The sequence below is a fragment of the Dermacentor albipictus genome, chromosome 1 (assembly GCF_038994185.2).
Source record: "Dermacentor albipictus isolate Rhodes 1998 colony chromosome 1, USDA_Dalb.pri_finalv2, whole genome shotgun sequence".
NCBI classification, from domain to species: Eukaryota; Metazoa; Arthropoda; class Arachnida; order Ixodida; family Ixodidae; genus Dermacentor; species Dermacentor albipictus.
In genome coordinates, this window is record NC_091821.1 from 35,775,405 (window position 1) to 35,794,778 (window position 19,374).

The 19,374-nt window shown below is 46.7% G+C and overlaps 1 protein-coding gene and 3 non-coding genes across 4 annotated transcripts; all 4 read right to left on the minus strand.

The window, feature by feature from the left end:
- Window positions 1-13,868: 13,868 nt before the first annotated feature.
- TRNAP-CGG (transfer RNA proline (anticodon CGG)) lies at window positions 13,869-13,940 on the minus strand. Its single transcript has one exon. It is a non-coding gene; the product is annotated as a tRNA-Pro (tRNA).
- A 133-nt stretch (window positions 13,941-14,073) lies between these two features.
- TRNAP-CGG (transfer RNA proline (anticodon CGG)) lies at window positions 14,074-14,145 on the minus strand. Its single transcript has one exon. It is a non-coding gene; the product is annotated as a tRNA-Pro (tRNA).
- A 135-nt stretch (window positions 14,146-14,280) lies between these two features.
- Window positions 14,281-19,048, minus strand: LOC139054853 (uncharacterized). The gene is made up of 2 exons (XM_070532519.1): window positions 17,722-19,048; window positions 14,281-14,558 (listed from the first exon to the last, which is right to left on the minus strand). The coding sequence occupies exon 1, from the start codon at window positions 18,975-18,977 to the stop codon at window positions 17,742-17,744; it is 1,236 nt and encodes a 411-aa protein (XP_070388620.1). The 5' UTR covers window positions 18,978-19,048; the 3' UTR covers window positions 14,281-14,558; window positions 17,722-17,741.
- A 122-nt stretch (window positions 19,049-19,170) lies between these two features.
- TRNAP-CGG (transfer RNA proline (anticodon CGG)) lies at window positions 19,171-19,242 on the minus strand. The gene has a single exon. It is a non-coding gene; the product is annotated as a tRNA-Pro (tRNA).
- Window positions 19,243-19,374: the final 132 nt, after the last annotated feature.

A 19,374-nucleotide genomic window follows, 5' to 3' on the forward strand; every position in this document is an offset into this window, starting at 1 on the left:
TGTGTAGTATTAAAAAATTGCAAGAGAGGTAACAATAGCTTTATTACCCTTTTAAAAATAACATTGCATTTTACAAGGTTGCTTCAAATTAAAGAGGTACTCAATTATAGATAATGGACTCAGGTAATGCCCTCAGTGAGGTAAAACGCTTGTTACAGATTGTCGTGAAGGAAAATTACCTGCTCAATATGGCCAGAAAGTAAACGCTCTCTATGCACTGTCACATTTCTACCGGTAGAAAAGACTCTTTCACTAGGAACTGAAGTGGCAGGGATCGCCAAGTACTTCCGGGCGAGTGCACTTAAAAGCGGGTACCTGAAGCGGCCAATGGGCTGCCACCACTCACAAGGATTCATGCCCCTTTCCAGAAGAGGCTTTTGCGCGTAGTCTGTAACTTCCCTCTCAGGGGCAGCTGCCAAATGTGTCTTCTCTTTGTTCATCACTAGATCGTCAAAAGCATTCCATACACTCGATGCCACCAGTGGACACGAAGTCGACGCTGGCACGGCGGTGTCCCCACGGTGTTCCACGACGGCTTCCTGGAGCTCCCTTGTCACAAGGTTTTTCAGCCAGATCATCTGACCAGATGCCTGATGAACTGTGGCCATAAAGCGCGGATCAAGAAACATGCCTAGGCTGGCCACTTCATCAAATTTCCACTTCGCACAAAGAGCCTTGATACATTTTGAATCAATGTTAGCAAACCCTGAGTTGCCTTTGCAACCTTCAAGGCAATGGAGCATTCCAAAAATAATTGGAATAATAAAGCTTGGTGAAAAAGAAACCGAAACTGATCATGTCTCAAATGCCTGAAGCAGATAGACTGAAACAGAGCATACAGATAATGGCAACTCAGGGTTGCAAAGGCAACCCTGAGTTGCCTTTGCAACCTTCAAGGCAATGGGGCATTCCAAAATAATTGGAATTATAAAGCTTGGTGAAAAAGAAACCGAAACTGATCATGTCTCAAATGCCTGAAGCAGATAGACTGAAACAGAGCATACAGATAATGAGCGGATCATGCGAAGTTCTCAGTTAATAAACATATTCTTAGGAGAATGCGCAGCAAGCATACAATTGGTTAATTGCTCAATTATTCGCAGTCTATCCGAACATTCGCCGTTTCCACCGTTATTCGGCCGTCCTTGGATATTCGTGAATTTCCGAACATGCATTTCTCGAATCGAATACGCTTCGAATATGGAAAATATTCGATTCGTATTCGAAATTCCGAATATTCCAACACCCATAGTTCCTTTCCTTCGAGCGCTTCTTAACCTTACGTGAGGCCTCCTTACAGCGAAGGACCGATTGAGGAAGCAAGCGTACTCTGAAAGCTCCCTTCACCCGTCCTCACCTAAGGAGCGGTTGCCGCGTGCCTGGGTTCGAGATTATCTCTTGAAATCTTTCCGCGAACACCATTATTCTATTAAAAATGTTGTATCGTCGCACAATCTTTAAATTGAATAGCTAATATAGAGAAGCGTGGACGCTTTCTTCTAGTTTCGTTTACTAAAGTTAAAAAAAAGTTGCGCATTACAGTGCAAAACTTGATGTGCTCCAGCAACGCTGGCACGCCGGCGTCTTGCAACGCCTAGCAACGCCTAGCAATGCTTGCATGCCGCACGCGTGACTGAAACGAACATGCCTGGCAAGACGTACCGTACTCGCGCTTCTCCGCAGGTGGGCGACAGTGAGCATGCGCAAGCGAATGCCACGTGGTTAAGCAGTGAGGTGAAGCGCTCGTTCAGGGCCAGGAGCGGCGTAAGGACGCATGAAGGTAGCTTTGGAGCTACCTTATGCTGAGGAAGCACCAAGGAAGCCTTCACCGAGGGCCCCTCAGTAAGGAAGCTTTCAGAGTGACATAAGGTAGCCTCACCCCAATGAAGGCTTCCTTAGTGAGGTAAGGAAGATTTCATTGTTTGGCTTCTTATGCTGAGGAAGTACCAAGGAAGCACCAAGGAAGCCTTCACCGAGGGCGCCTCAGTAAGGAACCTTTCAGAGTGACATAAGGAAGCCTCACTGCAATGAAGGCTTCCTTACTGAGGTAAGGAAGATTTCATTGTCTGGCCCTACGTCTAGGTTCACGCAAACTAAGCACACGTTCTTAAGCGTCCTATATGGATCATGGTCTTAGGCCCTTTAGAAAGTTATCTGTTTTTTTTTTCAATTTTGATACTAATGTGCGCGAATATCTCCAATCGGTCACGTTGCATATATGGCGGCAATGTTTGGTCCCCGTAAAATGCTGAGATTATCATATGAGGCGCAATTGTGCCAACCTGCCGTGGTTGCTTAGTGGCTATGGTGTTGGGCTGCTAAGCACGAGGTCACGGGATCGAATCCCGGCCACGGCGGTCGCATTTCAATGGGGGTGAAATGTGAAAACACCCGTGTACTCAGATTTAGGTGCACGTTAAAGATCCCCAGGTGGTCCAAATTTTTGTAGTACCCCCCCCCCCCTACGGCGTGCCTCATAATCAGAAAGTGGTTTTGGCATGTAAAACCACATAATTTCAATTGAATTTTGCCAGTGTGTTTCAGAGCCGCCACCCATTTCAATCAAACCACCCTCCATCTGTTGGATGCGCTAATCGCGAAACAAAAACCTGAGCTTATGCAGCTCGTACAGAGCTAGGACACTCCTTCCAAAAGAAGCTCCTGAGCAGACACAAAATTTTGATCAAGAACTAACTCACTCTGGTTCATCACACAATGTTCATACGTCATGACAAAGAGGTATCTGTGCAATTTGCGTCTGTAAATAATACCGCTGGGTGGATGCAACGTACGCCGGCTAGAAGAGCGGCAAGATGCTTCTGTAGCCAACGCACCTTGTCGCTCGCGGTCTAACTGGTGCAGTTGATCCATGGGCTCTGAGATATCGCGCGGCGCACGCTGGCAGGTCTCGCAGGAATAGAGAGTTTTAGAAGAGGGGCCCCAAACGTTTGGGGTTCCAAAAAAATAGCGCCGAAGCCACTGCGCATGCGCGAGATGCAAACTGCGTTTGGGTTTTGCATCGGGCTGGCTATTTCACTGATTCAGTGGGAGTCCCAAAAGCTGCTCCGAAAGCTCTGCGTCAATAAACGTGACGGCACCCATCGAAGCGACGGCTCTAACCTAGCACCAAACTGAGCTCGATTCGTGGTAATCAGTGCAGTTCACAAGCTAGAAGTGAGTGCGGCTATCGCTTTCTCTCAACTATAGTTGAGAGAAAGTGATAGCGTCTGTTATGAAGATTGATTCATTGTACGCCACTGATACCGAATTCGATTGTCCATATCATCGCTCGTAGGCCTAACACGGCTTAGCTTGGCTGGTGAAGGCACGTAAAGTTGGTTACTCAAAACTAAGCGCAGCTAATTGCTTGCTGCTGAAGGAAAAACCTCTAGATTGTAATTAAACGGGGAAACACGAACGTCCAAATCACTCTTCTTATCATAAAATGGTATATTTTATTTAGTTATTTATCATAGCTTTTCTTTGACGCCGTAGCAACGCTTCAAGCGCAAGACGCTATATCCGCAAACGCAAAGCCCTATTCTAAAACCCATCACTCCTGCGGGCCCCAACGCTAACACCCGCAAAGCTCTTTGGGGCCCCAAACTTTTGGGGCCCCTATTTAAGACTCTCTAATAATCTACTTGCTTTGAAACTGTGAACCGAGCACTGCGCAGAAGAAGGGGACATCGAAAGAAAGACCCCTACTCACCCAAGCCTCTACCCTCGTTTACTTTTGAAATTATCTCTGTACGTAACGTTACAAAATGTCAACTAGAATAGGGAGTTTGGTTTAAGTAAACTCAAATAAAAGGCGCGAGGAGGAAAGTCGTTAAATGGGGAGACAACGCTCGCCAAACCGAGGCACCAGCAATTCAGATGGGTCGCTTCTTCTCTTCTCTTTTATACAATACACATTCTACGTCCATATTTTCGCGTTGTAGTGACGGGGGAGATGCAGAGAGTAGTGGAAACAGTGAGCAACGAAAACTAACTCTTTATTGGGTGAACCTGTGTCCTGAAATAATAAAAATAAATAAAAATTCACCTCATGCAGGTATTACATTTATGTCGATGAACATTATTCCGCGAGATTGCAGTGAAATCTTACGGCACCTTGCCCATCCTCTCGCGTATGACAACAACCTGTTGTTTGCCAGTACGGCGAACTGTCTACATAGAACTCCAGAGATGTTCATAAATACGTTAATATTAGCAAAATGTCTGAAGTTGTCGGCAAGGTAAAACACACGTACTTCATCACAGAGGCTCGGTTACACCTTCGGAATATACTGAAGAATAAAAAAAATGAGCCAGGAATGAAGAAAAATATAAAGACGAATAATCATAAGTGGTTCACATTTGGAGCTAAGAGCGAAAAGACGAAAAGTTGTTGAGTTAGTCCGGAATTTGAACCCGCGACCTCTCGCCCGCTACGCGAGAATCATAGACCAAAGAGGCTTTCCTTCTTTTGTCTAACATGGTATTTATTGCATTAAAAATGTTTATGCGAGAAACGTACTATACGCGAGACACGTACGTGCAAGTATTAACCTAAAAATCTTACTTTCATGGCCTAGAAAGGACCTATAAATCACTATACACCCTATGCACCACACAAAAACAAGTAGTTTTCAACTAAAAAAAGTGCCATGAACAAGCAACTTATCAAGAGGTCGCACCAGTCCAGTTAAAACTATTTTAAGTCATACATGTTCTTCAAGTGGCCAGTCAGTGGAGCATACTGAAATTTCGACGAAACAATGGGTTCAGCGTTTCGGTTCAACATGTGTGTCTTCCATCAGTGTGTGTAACTGACGACCAAGGAACCTTTCCTATTCGTACGCGGTATTTATTGCCTCCTCTGTAATACTATACACGAGAAGCGTGAAAGCACTAGCCAGAACATCCCATATTGATTGCCTAGAAAGGACCTATAAATCACGATGTGCACACCATGAACCACAGAAAAACTACGATAAGTTTTGCACTTAATATAGTGCCAACGGCAGGCAATTTACCATGAAGTGGTTCCAGCCTGATTGAAGCTCTGTTAAGTCACACTGTTAGGTCAGTAAGCTCAAGTGACCAACCACTTGAGCTTACTGAAATTTCGTCGAAACAATGGGTTCAGTGTTTCAGTCCAACATGCATGTCTTCCATAAGCTATGTCCAATTATGAAAAACATATCAAATGGCACGTCTTCTTCGTGGGGTGCAATGAAGCATCGGATGGTATGCTGATTCAAACTGAAGTCCTTTGAAGCGTATCACCAAATAATACTGCATCTTTACAACTTATGAAGCAATGCTCTATACATAGTTTTGGGTACATCACACAGGCGACAATTCGCTGTAGATACAAAAATGCCTGTCTCATGCAACCAAGTTCTTGCAGGTGGCCTTTCACTGTGTAATTCAAGGAAAAATGCTTTTGTAGATGGGGATAAATGCATCTGGCGGACTCGCTGAAGTACGTGATACCCTGGCAGACTGAAGAATTGCGAACGGCTAAGGGGAGGTGAGAAAATCATTGATATGAAATCTTTATACAGGTGTTTTCTCGACACTGTGTAGAGATATTCAGTATAAAACAAAACCAAGAAGAATTTGCACTGTGAAATATACTTAATAATTAAAACCCCACAAACAAAGTCACTCAGAATATAGGGATGAAACTACAGGTTCGGTAATGCACTAAGTTAACTTATATGGATGCTAGTAGAATTGGGTGTGAAACACCTCGAAAAAAGAAGAAACGATAAACGATCTATCGCACAAATAGATCCGGCAGACCAATTCCGTTAGTACATAAGGGTCTGAAGGTATTATGTCGCCTCATCGGTAAGTAGGTAGAAGGTCACACAAAAGTACACAGAAGTAGCGAATATTCTATAAGAATGTAGAATGTAAGTCGAGGCGCAATGAAGTATCTGCAGTATATACAATACTTTTGTAGCCAGGAACAAGTTACAAGCCTCCGCCCTAGCCAAATATAGAAATGCGGGGTGGCGTAAGAGCATCCGCATCGCGTTGAAGCGCCGGTGCACGTTCTTGCCAGAAATATGCACTATGCTTATATGCCTCCAAAGGAACTCCGAGGTATTTAAGCGATACGCTTTCCATTCTATACCAGCATAGGGAGTCGGTGTAAAATATCATAAATCAAACCAAAAACCTGAGCTTTTTCAACAATTTGTCTGGGCACTAGATGGCATACAAAATTTTTCAGACACTGATAGACTAACGAGCCTTTTCTTTTCTTTGACGCCTTATTTAGACACATAATCTTTATAAACAGTTCACAAAAGGGCTAAAACCTTAACCCGCACTTGGACTGGTTTAAAAACTTTCAATCCTGCCAATTCATTACATAGCAAAATTCATTCAGGTTGCTCTTCCAGATACAAAAATCATATATAGATACTACTTCCTATGAAGCATTCCCGTACCATTCGGACATCTTTATCGGCATGGCGTGCGGCCATCCTTTTCGCCATATGTTTTGGCGCACGAGCAACATAACCATGTCGTAAAACACGTCATTCTCATTTTCGACAGTCAAAAATCGGGTACCCTATGGCGTGTAAGGGAGGTCCCTTCTTAAAGTGCGCTGCAAGATGCCCCACAACAAAAATACTGCATCCCACCTGTCTACGAAAACGTAGTTGATCGGTTCGAGTTTCTTGTACATAAGACAATCTAACGACGACAAAACTTAACCTCCTCACCCTCCCCCCATTTTTCTTTTGCAGCCGCAGCTTAACCTGCAATGCATATCTGTGCAAGTGGAAGAAATACGTTTACATGAATCCGCGACCGGTCATCATCCTTATCTTTTTCAGAAACTCCCTTATACCGCTAGACACACGATCCGGTAACACTTGACATACACGGCATATTTAAACCTTCGTGATATCTTGCCTGAGTGCAAAATGAAGAAGGAAGAAACATGAGCACGAATGAGCATCCCGATCACATACAGCCTGACAGGTAAAACAAAAAATGAAAGGGCTCGTCCGGGATCTGTGCCCGGGACCTCTCGCACCCGAAGCGAGAATCATAACCGTAGACCAAGAACCGGTGATGCGCGAAATATGCGGCATATTTATACCTTCTTGATATCTTGATTGGCTGCAAAACATAAAGAAGAATCTAGCGGACGAGTAAGCAAAGCGGTCGCATTCGGTACGACAGAGAAAGCATGAAAATGAACGGGCTTTTCCGAGATTTTGACCCGGAACCTCTCACACCCGAAGCGAGAATCATACCCCTAGACCAAAGAGCCAGTGATGCTAGAAATCGGTGGCGTATTTATTCCTTCTTGATATCTTGATTGACTGCAAAACATAAAGAAGAAACTAGCGGACGAGTAAGTACAATGGTCGCATTCGGTACGACAAAGAAAGCATGAAAATGAACGGGCTTTTCCGGGATTTCAACCCGGGGCCTCCCGCACCCGAAGCGAGAATCATAGCACTAGACCAAACAGCCGGTGATGCTAGAAATCGGCGGCGTATTTATACCTTCTTGATATCTTGATTGACTTCAAATCATGAAGAACAACCTAGCGGAAGAGTAAGCAAAGCGGTCGCATTCGGTACGACAGAGAAAGCATGAAAATGAACGGCCTCTTCCGGGATTTCAACGCGGGACCTCCCGCACCCAAAGAAAGAATCCTACCCCTACACCGTCGAGCCAGTGATGCGCGAAATGTGCGGCACATTTAAACTTTCTTCATATCTTGATTGACTGCAAAATATAAAGAAGAAACTAGAGGACGAGTAAGCATCGTGGTCGCATTCGGGCTGACAGGGAAAACAATAGATTAAAGGGCTCGTCCGGGATATGAACACGGGACCTCTCACACCCGAAGCGAGAATCATACCCCTAGACCAACGAGCTTTTTTTTGTTTATTTCCGGTTTTGCAACCACAATAGACATACAACACATGAAAAGTCAAGAGGAGGTTAGAATACAATTTGTGAATACATTCAGCGAAATGCCATCAGTCGTGTTGGGACTGGTGTTGTCACTTAAAATTCCCTTAGAGTGACTAAGGGGTCTACCCTGGCTACCCAGGGAGAAACACATTCTTTTGTTTTTTCAACTTTTAATAAACGAGCGATGCTTTCTCGAAAATACGGCCTGGCTGGTCTTCCATCCGGTTCACAGTAGAAACCGACCATTCGTGAGTGCCATATACTGTGCAGGCCTGACAACATGATTAGATCAAAAGGAACTCCTTCTTCGTTGCCTATTGCAAGATACCTTATACCATGGGTGTCTAGTGGGAATTGTTTTTTGATTGTCCTCTGCAACACATCCCGGAGCAACACCGCTTCCCAACAGTGAAAAAAAACATAATCAATCGTTTCTGTCTTTTTGCAAACAATGCAGTCAGAACCCCATGTCATATAAAACCCACGCTCCTCTAGGAAGGTTCTTACAGGAAGAGTTCCGGTATGAAGTTTGAAAAAGAAAGTTTTCGCACTTGGTGCTACTTGCATCCTTTTAACCCGTTTGAGTACGTTCTGACCCTTGCCTGCACTGTATATCGCCCTGTACAACGGGACTGGCAACACTTTATAAGTCTTTATACAATTTCCTCTTTTTAACAGAATATAAATAATCGTTAGAAAAACGAACGCTCAAAACTATCACACTTGCGACTACTTCCCGAAGATAACCTTGTAGCGCCGCCGTCCGGACGTGGGTGCTAATAACATATTCAGGTAAAAGTCGCCCTAATCTTGTCCGGCACACCGTTTGCAGAAATGGGTCCCTGACCTCACGGAAAAAGAAAAATCTATTCACTAATTGTTTGAGAAAAAGATGTGCCAGCCCAAGTCCCCCACATTTTACACTCCTGAACAAATTTGTGTGACTGCACCTTTCCCACGTAGATCCCCACACAAAGATCGCAAAAACCCTATGCAGTTTCTGAACATTTACCCTGGAACAGTGCATCACTTGTATCACATACCATAGCTTAGCCACAAAAAACATGTTTCACACGGTTGCCCTCGCAAACATGGAGAGATAATTAGCCCTCCATGCATTCGCCTTTTCTCGTAGGAGTTCTGCTTGTTGCTGCCAGCAGTCATTACTATATTTGCAGGACTCAAGTGGCACACCAAGGTACTTCACAGGCGTTTTCTGCCATACAACATTGGCAAAAATCACCGGGGTCAACGGCCACACGCCGTGCCAAAACCCCAGACACTTTCCCCAGTTTCTCGGCTTCCTGTTACGTCGCTAGAAAATTTAACACTTCGAATGGTCTCTTCAATGCCTTCGTAGTCAATCCAACATACCGCCACATCATCGGCATATGCGAGCAGTTTGACCTCTGAAGATTGTAAGCAAAAACCATGAATGGAATTATTTTCAATTATTTACAAACATAAAGTTTCAATATATATACAAAACAAAAGTGGACTGATGGGACAGCCCTGACGCACTGAACACTGCACTTCAATGGGGGCCCCCAATTCCTTGTGAATAATTAGTCTGGTAGAGCAGTTCCAATACGCCAGAGCTACACCGTCCGTGACGATGCATCCGACATTATTGTGTTGCAATATTGCAAACAAAATAACATGCGCTACGCAATCAAACGCCTTCTCCAGATCCAGCTGGAGTACGGCCACACACGCTTCAAGTGAGTCGCAACATTCATGAACTGAGCGTATCTTGTGAACATTCGTCGCTATAGTGGCTATAGTTCGACCCTTAATCCCGCACGTTTTGTGCGGGCCGGCTATGTCTTTAATAACCGACTGAAGTCTAGCTGCTAAGACTTTCATTAGAATTTATTGGTCGACATTTGTGAGTGCTATTGGTCTGTATGATGTTACACTCTTCAACTTTTCTACATCCTCTGTCTTCGGAATCAACACCGTGTTTGATTGACCGAAAGATGGCGGTAACGCGTTACCCTCGTACGCTTCGTTAAAAAGTGCTACAAGTATTGCTGACAATTCTTTTTTAAACCGATTGTACCACGTAGCGCAAAACCTATCAGTGCCCGGCGACTTGCCAGGATTCAAATTGTCAATTGCGTGTTCCACTTCAAAAACAGTTATCGGCGCTTCTAATGCTTCTAACGCAACTTTTCTTTCTTCGCTCAGTTGAGGCATTTGGTTCAAAAAATTCGTCTTAAAGCATTCTAGGTCCACCTGCCTAAATGCAAACAGGTTTTCGTAGTGTTCAAAGAACGCACATGCGATACTACCATTATCTGTAACTTCTTTACCACCCACCTCGATCACGTCAATATGATTACGTCGAGCATGCGACTTTTCCAGTCCGAGCACCCTTTTTATGGGCGTCTCCCCTACCGCAAAGCATTCTGCTCGAGCACGAACTATCGCTCTGCGATAGCGTTGCTGGTTATGCAGTTCAAGTTTCTGTTTAATATCTCGTATGTCACTTTTGTATGCTCCCGGTTCTTGGCACTCCAGTTCTGTCAGCTTTTCCAATATTATTCTCTGTTCTTTTTCCTTCTTTCTTGTTTCATACATTTTTGCGAAGGACCGATCGATGGCTTTCATTTTAATACACTGTTTAAGCTCTTCCCATCGATCTGTTATTTCACCCTCACCACTCATTAAATTTTGTTCGATGCAGTCCGACACACGTTCTCCGAAACTTTCGTCAGTATAGTTAAGTTTGAATTCATTTTCCACAGCTCCCAAGAGAAGCTGCCGCCTTTTTCCTTCCTTCCTATGTCACATTTAACTAGACAATAATCAGTGAAGGAAATAGGAAACACACTGTAACTATTACACATTAGTATTGCTTGAAGCGACAAGTAAATACGATCTAAGCGCGCATGGCTATTTCCTTAAAAGTGCATGAAACGCACATCTCGCGTCCCTAGCATACATTCAGCCACATCTGCTAATTCGCATTCTGTAATTATCTCGTTCAAAGCATCCCTAATTTTATCGCTCCTTAATCCTCTATTAGACCAATCTCGGGCACTGAGAACACAATTAAAATCACCTAACAACACCATCTGCTTTTCAGAAGACATATGCTCTTTTTGGTTGGAAAAAAACAAAGTCCGTTCCTCCAACGCGTTTGGTGCATAAGTACATACCACCACGCCATTCAATTCCACTCAAAGCAAAATCACATAAAGCTAATCTACCAGACGGGCATGAAAAAAAAAACCTTGCACCGTGATACCGGATAATTTTTTAACAAACAGCACGCAGCCCGCCGACACCCCTATGGCGTGGCTCACTATCGCGTAGTACCATGGCGTAAGCCGCTGCACCATGCTACGGGTCTCTTCGTCACCATCCACTTTTGTCTCTTGCACGGCTAACACGTCAAGGTCATGGTCGACCAGCAGCCTACACACTTGGCTCTGCTTTCGCTTGGCGACCAGACCTCGAACGTTTAGCGTGGCCAATCTAAGCGACGGGTTGGGAGCCATGGCTATATGTCTAGTGAAGAGTTGGCCCGGAGCATGGTGTTTACCTTTAGCGCCTAGCATCACGATCAATTAGCATCCGATACAAGATTTCTCACATTACAACATCGACCGGATCGGAGCTTGTTGCCCTCCGAGGTGCCGTTGATTACATTAACAACCAACTCGCTAATCGGTGGGCAATATTCTGCGATTCGAAGGCGGCCTTACAATGTCTTCTGTCATCTCTTCGTCGGGGGTCGTGTGAACAACTAGTGTCGGAGATACGAGAAATGCACCATCGTATGATAGCGAAAGGACATCACGTCGTATTTCAGTGGCTGCCTGGCCATTGCGGTATCTCCGGCAACGACCTCACTGACGAAGCTGCTAAGAAAGCACACGAAGGAGCAACCCTTGTTTCTGTACCTTTATCGCGGACCGACGCAGCCCAACACCTAAGCAAGGTAGCACACCGTATGACATTAGAGAAGTGGCACACACCTCAATTCACCCAAGAACGATTGCATTCCCTCGACCCCTCTATGCAACTGCGGATGTTACCAGGGCTTCTGCGAAATGAAGAAACAATGCCGTGCCGCTTACGCTTGGGCGTCGCATTCACCAATGCATATACGTTTTTGATTGGAATGACTGATAGCGCCGACTGTAGTGTCTGCGGTGTCGAGGAAAATATAGAACGTCTACTGTGCTACTGCCCATCTTTTCAAAATGAAAGACATGACCTCTGCCCACCTTGAAGATCTTGGGACCATGGCCTCGTATATCGCAGCTACAAAAGGCCAGAAAAGCTCTGCTGCGATATTTGAAAGCCACTGGATTGAGTCAGCGTCTGTGATCCGGACTGAGTGACCGCACGATATACCCAGCAGACTTTATCTTCTTCTTTTAATCTTTCCGTCCCCTTTTCCCTTTCCCCTGTGTAGGATAGCCAACCGGGCTCAGTCCTGGTTAACCTCCCTACCTTTCCTTTATCATTTGCTCTCCCCCCCCACTTTAGCGCCTAGCACCCAGCTAGACGTCCCCGGGGATGCCCGGTGGACCGGTACCACATGAGAGCGGTGGTCACTTCTTCTCGGCCTTTAAATCTGAGGTAGCAGTGTTCGGTCGTGGCTTGTAGCTGCTGCGCCTGCCCATTGGCGTCTTCGAAGGCCGCCCATCTTCCCCACTTCCTTGATTCTCTGCGTTGCTGTCTGCAGCCTTCTCAAGAGGCCGTTTGACCAAGGCTCCGGCATTGCTGCTCATAGGGTCATCCTTAGCCGACTGGTCCTCAGCTGTCTCCATTCGCTCGGAGGCTTCCGTTAGGCTGCTCTTGCTTTCTTCCTTGGTCGCTTCTGCTGCCTCTTGTTCCGCACCTTCAGTAGTGCTTTCCTTGTCCGGTGGTGTCCCCGCGCCCGCATCAGGTGCAAGCACAACGCCTAGAGCACATGGGGTTGCCTGGTCTTCTGCCTCCTTCGCCGAGTCTACAGCCTCGGCCACATCCATCACCAACCTTGTCGTGTCCTCGCCTTCGGCTGGCCCAGTCATAGAGGCGTATGTACGTACGCACTGGTCCTCGGCGTGTCCAAACCGACGGCATTGCGAGCACCGGGGAACCTTGCAGTCTCGTTGTACATGACCAGTGTCTTGACATCGCAAGCACTGCATTGGCCTGCCAGGAACGAAGACTAGGGCCAGCTCACCGGCGACCCTAATTTGGTGTGGGAGATCTTCCACCTTTACGCCACTGTTGAGCTTGAGCAAGACGGACCGGGTAGTCGTGCCCTTGTCGTTGATACCCTGAACGCGCCATCGCTCTCGGGTGACCTGTACGGCTTTACCGAAAGCCGCCAACGCCAATCTTACATCTTCATCGGCCACACCATGTATTAACCCTGCTGGTCCTGAGGGTCGACCACGATGCAGCGCCGCCCCTTTACCTTCAACTCCTTGACCTCCAGCATCCGTTTCATGGTGATCGCGGTGTTCATGGTCACAGCCCAGACGTGGTTAATCTAGTAGGCCCCCAGGGCCAATACCTCCGGCAGCAATCCTGTTGAGCCAAGAGCGCCCCGGAAATCTTCTACTCTGTAGGGTCTAGCTCGCACGTCGCCGTGCAAAACACGGTGTTTAGCACGACACGTCCCTTTGGCAGTGGAGGCGAAATAATCTGATAGCCTGCGTGATCTTCGCTGTTCCACCTGTTTCCGCGGCCAACAAAGGCCGCTGTCGCCGCTCCACAGGAGCCCATGATTCTGAGAACCGCTCTGCTCGGCTGCCGGAAGCAGAATGACCCAGACCAACGAGCCGGCTGTATTCGAAATGGGCGGCACATTTATACCTCCTTGATACCTCGTCTGACTGCAAAATATAAAGAAGAAACTATAAGACGAGTAAGCATCGCGGTCGCATTTGGGCTGACAAGGAAAACAAAATATTAAAGGGCTCGTCCGGGATTTGAACCCGGGACCTCTCGCACCCGAAGCGAGAATCATACCCCTAGACCAACGAGCCGGCGGTACTCGAAACGTGCGGCACATTTATACCTCCTTGATACCTCGTCTGACTGCAAAATATAAAGAAGAAACTAGAGGACGAGTAAGCATCGCGGTCGCATTCGGGCTGACAAGGAAAACAAAAGATTAAAGGGCTCGTCCGGGATTTGAACCCGGGACCTCTCGCACCCGAAGCGAGAATCATACCCCTAGACCAACGAGCCTTTTTTTTTCTTTATTACGGGTTTCGCAACCACAATACACTTACAACACATGAAAAGTCAAGACAGGGTTACAATATACTTTGTCAACACAATGAGCGAAAAGCCATCAGTCATGTTGTGACTGACGTTGTCACTTAAAATTCCCTTAGTGTGACTAAGGGTTCTACCCTGGCTACCCAGGGAGAAAGACATTCTTTTGTTTTTTCAACTTCTAATAACCGAGCAATGCTCTCTCGAAAGTACAGCCTTGCTGGTCTTCCGTCCGGTTCACAGTAGAAGCCAGCCATTCGTGAGCGCCATATACTGTGCAGGCCTGTCAGCATGATTAGGTCGAAAGGTACTCCTTCTTCATTGTCTATGGCAAGGTACCTAATTCCATGCGCGTCTAGTGGGAATTCTTTTTTGATTGTCCTCTGCAACACATCCCACAAGAACACCGCATTCCAACAGTGAAGGAAAACGTGGTCGATCGTTTCCGGCTTTTTGCAAATAATGCAGTGAGACCCCCATGGCATATAAAACCCACGCTCCTCTAAGAAGGTTCTTACAGGGAGAGTTCCGGTATGCAGTTTGAAAAAGAAAGTTTTTGCACTTGGTGCTACTTGCATTCTTTTAACCCGTTTGAGTACGTTCTGGCCCAGGCCTGCGCTGTATATCGCCCTGTACAACGGTATTGATAACACTATATCACATAAGTCTTTATACAGTTTCCTCTTTTTAACAGAATATAAGTAATCATTAGAAAAACGCGCACACAAAAATCGCACACTCGCCACTACTTCCCGAAAAAAACCTTGTGCTGTCCCCGTCAGGACTTCCGTGCTAATAACATATTCAGGTAGCAGTCGCCCTAATCTGGCCTGGCACACCGTTTGCAGAAATGGGTCGCTGACCTCACGAAAAAAGAAAAATCTATTAACTAATTGTTTGAGAAAAAGGTGTGCCAGTCCAAGTCCCCCACACTTTACACTCCTGAACAAATTTGTACGACTGCACTTTTCCCACGTAGATCCCCACACAAAGATCGCAAAAACCCTATGAAGTTTCTGCACATTTACCCTAGAACAGTGCATCACTTGTATCACATACCATAGTTTAGCCACAAAAAACATGTTACACACGGTCGCCCTCGCAAACATGGAGAGATAATTCGCCCTCCAAGCATTCGCCTTTTCGCGTAAGAGTTCTGCTTGTTGCTGCCAGTAGTCATTATTATTTTTGTAGACCTCAAGTGGGACACCAAGGTATTTCACAGGCGTTTTCTGCCATACAACATTGGCAAAAATGCCCGGGGTGGACGGCCACACGCCGTGCCAAAACCCCAGACACTTTCCCCAGTTTACTCGGCTTCCTGTAACGTCGCTGAAAAATTTAACACTTCGAATGGTTTCTTCAATGCCTTCGTAGTCAATACAACATACCGCCACATCATCGGCATATGCAAGCAGTTTTACCTCTGAAGATTGTAAGCAAAAACCACGGATAGAATTATTTTCAATTATTGACAAACATAAGGTTTCAATATATATACAAAACAAAAGTGGACTGATGGGACAGCCTTGACGCACGGAACGCTGCACTTTAATGGGGGCCCCCAATTCCTTGTGAATAATTAGTCTGGTAGAGCAGTTCCAATACGCCAGAGCTACACCGTCCGTGACGATGCATCCGACATTATTGTGTTGCAATATTGCAAACAAAATAGCATGCGCTACGCAATCAAATGCCTTCTCCAGATCCAGCTGAAGTATGGCCACACACGCTTCAAGAGTGCCACAACACTCAAGAACTGAGCGCATCTTGTGAATATTCGTCGCTATAGTGCGACCCTTAATTCCACACGTTTGGTGTGGTCCGACTATGTCTTTAACAACCGACTGAAGTCTAGCTGCTAAGACTTTCATTAGTATCTTATAGTCTACATTTGTGAGTGCTATCGGTCTGTATGATGTTACACTTTTCAACTTATCTACATCCTCTGTCTTCGGGATCAACACCGTGTGTGATTGACCGAAAGATGGCGGTAACGCCTTACCATCGTACGCTTCGTTAAAAATTGCTACAAGTACCGCTGACAATTCCTTTTTAAACCGCTTGTACCACAGAGCGCAAAGCCCATCAGGGCCAGGTGACTTGCCAGGATTCAAATTGTCAATGGCGCGTTCCACTTCAAAAACAGTTATCGGCGTTTCTAATGCAACTTTTCTTTCTTCAGTCAGTTGAGGCATTCTTTTCAAGAAGTTCGTCTTAAACCGTTCTAGGTCCACCTGCCTAAATGCGAACAGATTTTCGTAGTGTTCAAAAAACGCACGTGCGATACTATCATTATCTGTAACTTCGTTACCACCCACCTCGATCACGTCAATATGATTTCGTCGAGCGTGCGATTTTTCCAGTCCGAGCGCCCTTTTTGTGGGCGCCTCCCCTATCGCAAAGGATTCGGATCGAGCACGCACAATCGCTCCGCGATAGCGTTCCTCATCATGCAGTTCAAGTTTCTGTTTAATATTCCGTATATCGCTTTTGTATGCTCCCGGTTCTTGGCACTCCAGTTCTGTCAGCTTTTCCAAGATTATTCGCAGTTCCTTCTCTTTCTTTTTTGTTTCATGCATTATTGCGACGGAACGATCGATGGCTTTCATTTTAATGCACTGTTTAAACTCTTCCCATCGATCCTTTAATTCACCCTCGCCACTCATTAGAATTTTTTTGATGCAGTCCGATACATATTCTCCGAAACTTTCGTCAGTAGTTAAGTTTGAATTCATTTTCCACAGCTCCCAAGAGAAGCTGCCGCCTTTTCCCTTCCTTCCTATGTCGCATTTAACCAGACAATGATCAGTGAAGAAAATAGGATATACACTGTAACTATTACACATTGGTATTGCTTGAAGCGACAAGTAAATTCGATCTAAGCGCGCATGGCTATTTCCTTGGTAGTGCGTGAAACGCACATCTCGCGTCCCTATCATACATTCAGCCACATCCACTAATTCGTATTCAGTAATTATCTCGTTCAAAACATCCCTACTTTTATCGCTCCTTAATGCTCTATTAGAGCGATCTCGGGCACTGAGAACACAATTAAAATCACCTAACAGAACCATCTGCTTTTTGGAAGATATATACTCTTTTAACATGGAAAAAAACAAAGCCCGTTCCTCCAACGCATTTGGTGCATAAATACATACAACCCGCCATTCAATTCCATGCAAAGCAAAATCACAGAAAACTAATCTACCGGATGGACATGAATAAAAACCTTGCACCGTTACACCGGGTAATTTTCTAACAAACAGCACGCAGCCCGCCGACGTCCCTAAGGCGTGGCTCACTACCGCGTAGTACCGTGGCGTAAACCGCTGCACCATGCTGCGGGTCTCTTCATCACCATCTACTTTTGTCTCTTGCACGGCTAACACGTCAAGGTCATAGTCCACCAGCAGCCTACACAATTGGCTCTGCTTTCGCTTGGCGGCCAGACCTCGAACGTTTAGCGTCGCCAATCTAAGCGACTGGTTGGGAGCCATGATTATAGGTCTAGTGAAAAGATTTGGCCCGGAGCATGGTGTTTACCTTTTGCGCCTAGCACACCGCTAGACGCCCCCGGAGCCACCCGGTGGACCGGTACCACTGGAGAGCGGTGGCAGCTTCTTCTCGGACTTCTTGTCTGCGTTAGCGGTGTTCGGTCGTGGCTTGTAGCTGCTGCGCCTGCCCGTTGGCGTCTTCGAAGGCGGCCCGTCTTCCCCTCTTCCTTGGTTCGCTGCGCTGCTGTCCGTAGCCTTCTCAAGAGGCCGTTTGACCGAGGCTCCGGCATTGCTGCTCGTAGGGTCACTCTTCGCCGACTGGTCCTCAGCTGTCTCCATTTGCTCGCTGGCTTCCGTTAGGCTGCTCTTGCTTTCTTCCTTGGTCGCTTCTGCTGCCTCTTGTTCCGCACCTTCAGTAGTGCTTTCCTTGTCCGGTGGTGTCCCCGCGCCCGCATCAGGTGCAAGCACAACGCCTAGAGCACATGGGGTTGCCTGGTCTTCTGCCTCCTTCGCCGAGTCTACAGCCTCGGCCACATCCATCACCAACCTTGCCGTGTCGTCGCCTTCGGCTGGCCCAGTCATAGAGGCGTATGTACGTACGCACTGGTCCTCGGCGTGTCCAAAGCGACGGCATTGCGAGCACCGGGGAACCTTGCAGTCTCGTCGTACGTGACCGGTGCCTTGACAGCGCAAGCACTGCATTGGCCTGCCAGGAACGACGACTAGGGCCAGCTCACCGGCGACCCTAATTTGGTGCGGAAGATCTTCCACCTTTACGCCGCTGTTGAGCTTGAGCAAGACGGACCGTGTAGTCGTCCCCTTGTCGCTGATACCCTGAACTCGCCATCGCTCTCGGGTCACTTGTACGGCTTTACCGAAAGCCGCCAACGCCGTTCTTACATCCTCATCGGCCACACCATGTATTAACCAATGAAGACGCAGCCGCACCTGCTGGTCTTGAGGGTCGACCACGATACAGCGCCGCCCCTTTACCTTCAGCTCCTTGACTTCCAGCATCCTTTTCGTGGCGTCCGCGGTGTTCATGGTCACAGCCCAGACGTGGTTAATCTGGTAGGCCCCCAGGGCCAGCACTTCCGGCAACAATCCTGTTAGGCCAAGAGCGTCCCGGAAATCTTCTACTTTGTAGGGTCTAGCTCGCACGTCGCCGTGCAAAAACACGGTGTTTAGCACGACGCGCCCCTTTGGCAGTGGAGGCAAAATAATCTGATAGCCTGCGTCATCTTCAGTGTTCCACCTGTTTCCGCGGCCAACAAAGGCCGCTGTCGCCGCTCCACTGGAGCTCATGATTCGCCGTCCGTCACGCTCGGTGGCCGGAAGTAGAATGTCTAGACCAACGAGCCGGCGGTACTCGAAATGCGCGGCACATTGATACCTCCTTGATACCTCGTCTGACTGCAAAATATAAAGAAGAAACTAGAGGACGAGTAAGCATCGCGGTCGCATTCGGGCTGACAAGGAAGGAAAACAAAAGATTAAAGGGGTCGTCCGGGATTTGAACCCGGGACCTCTCGCACCCGAAGCGAGAATCATACCCCTAGACCAACGAGCCGGCGGTACTCGAAATGCGTGGCACATTGATACCTCCTTGATACCTCGTCTGACTGCAAAATATAAAGAAGAAACTAGAGGATGAGTAAGCATCGCGGTCGCATTCGGGCTGACAAGGAAGGAAAACAAAAGA

Coding starts and splice junctions, on each gene's coding strand:
- LOC139054853 (XM_070532519.1), bottom strand. CDS start 18,977: ATGAGCTCCAGTGGAGCGGCGACAGCGGCCTTTGTTGGCCGCGGAAAC.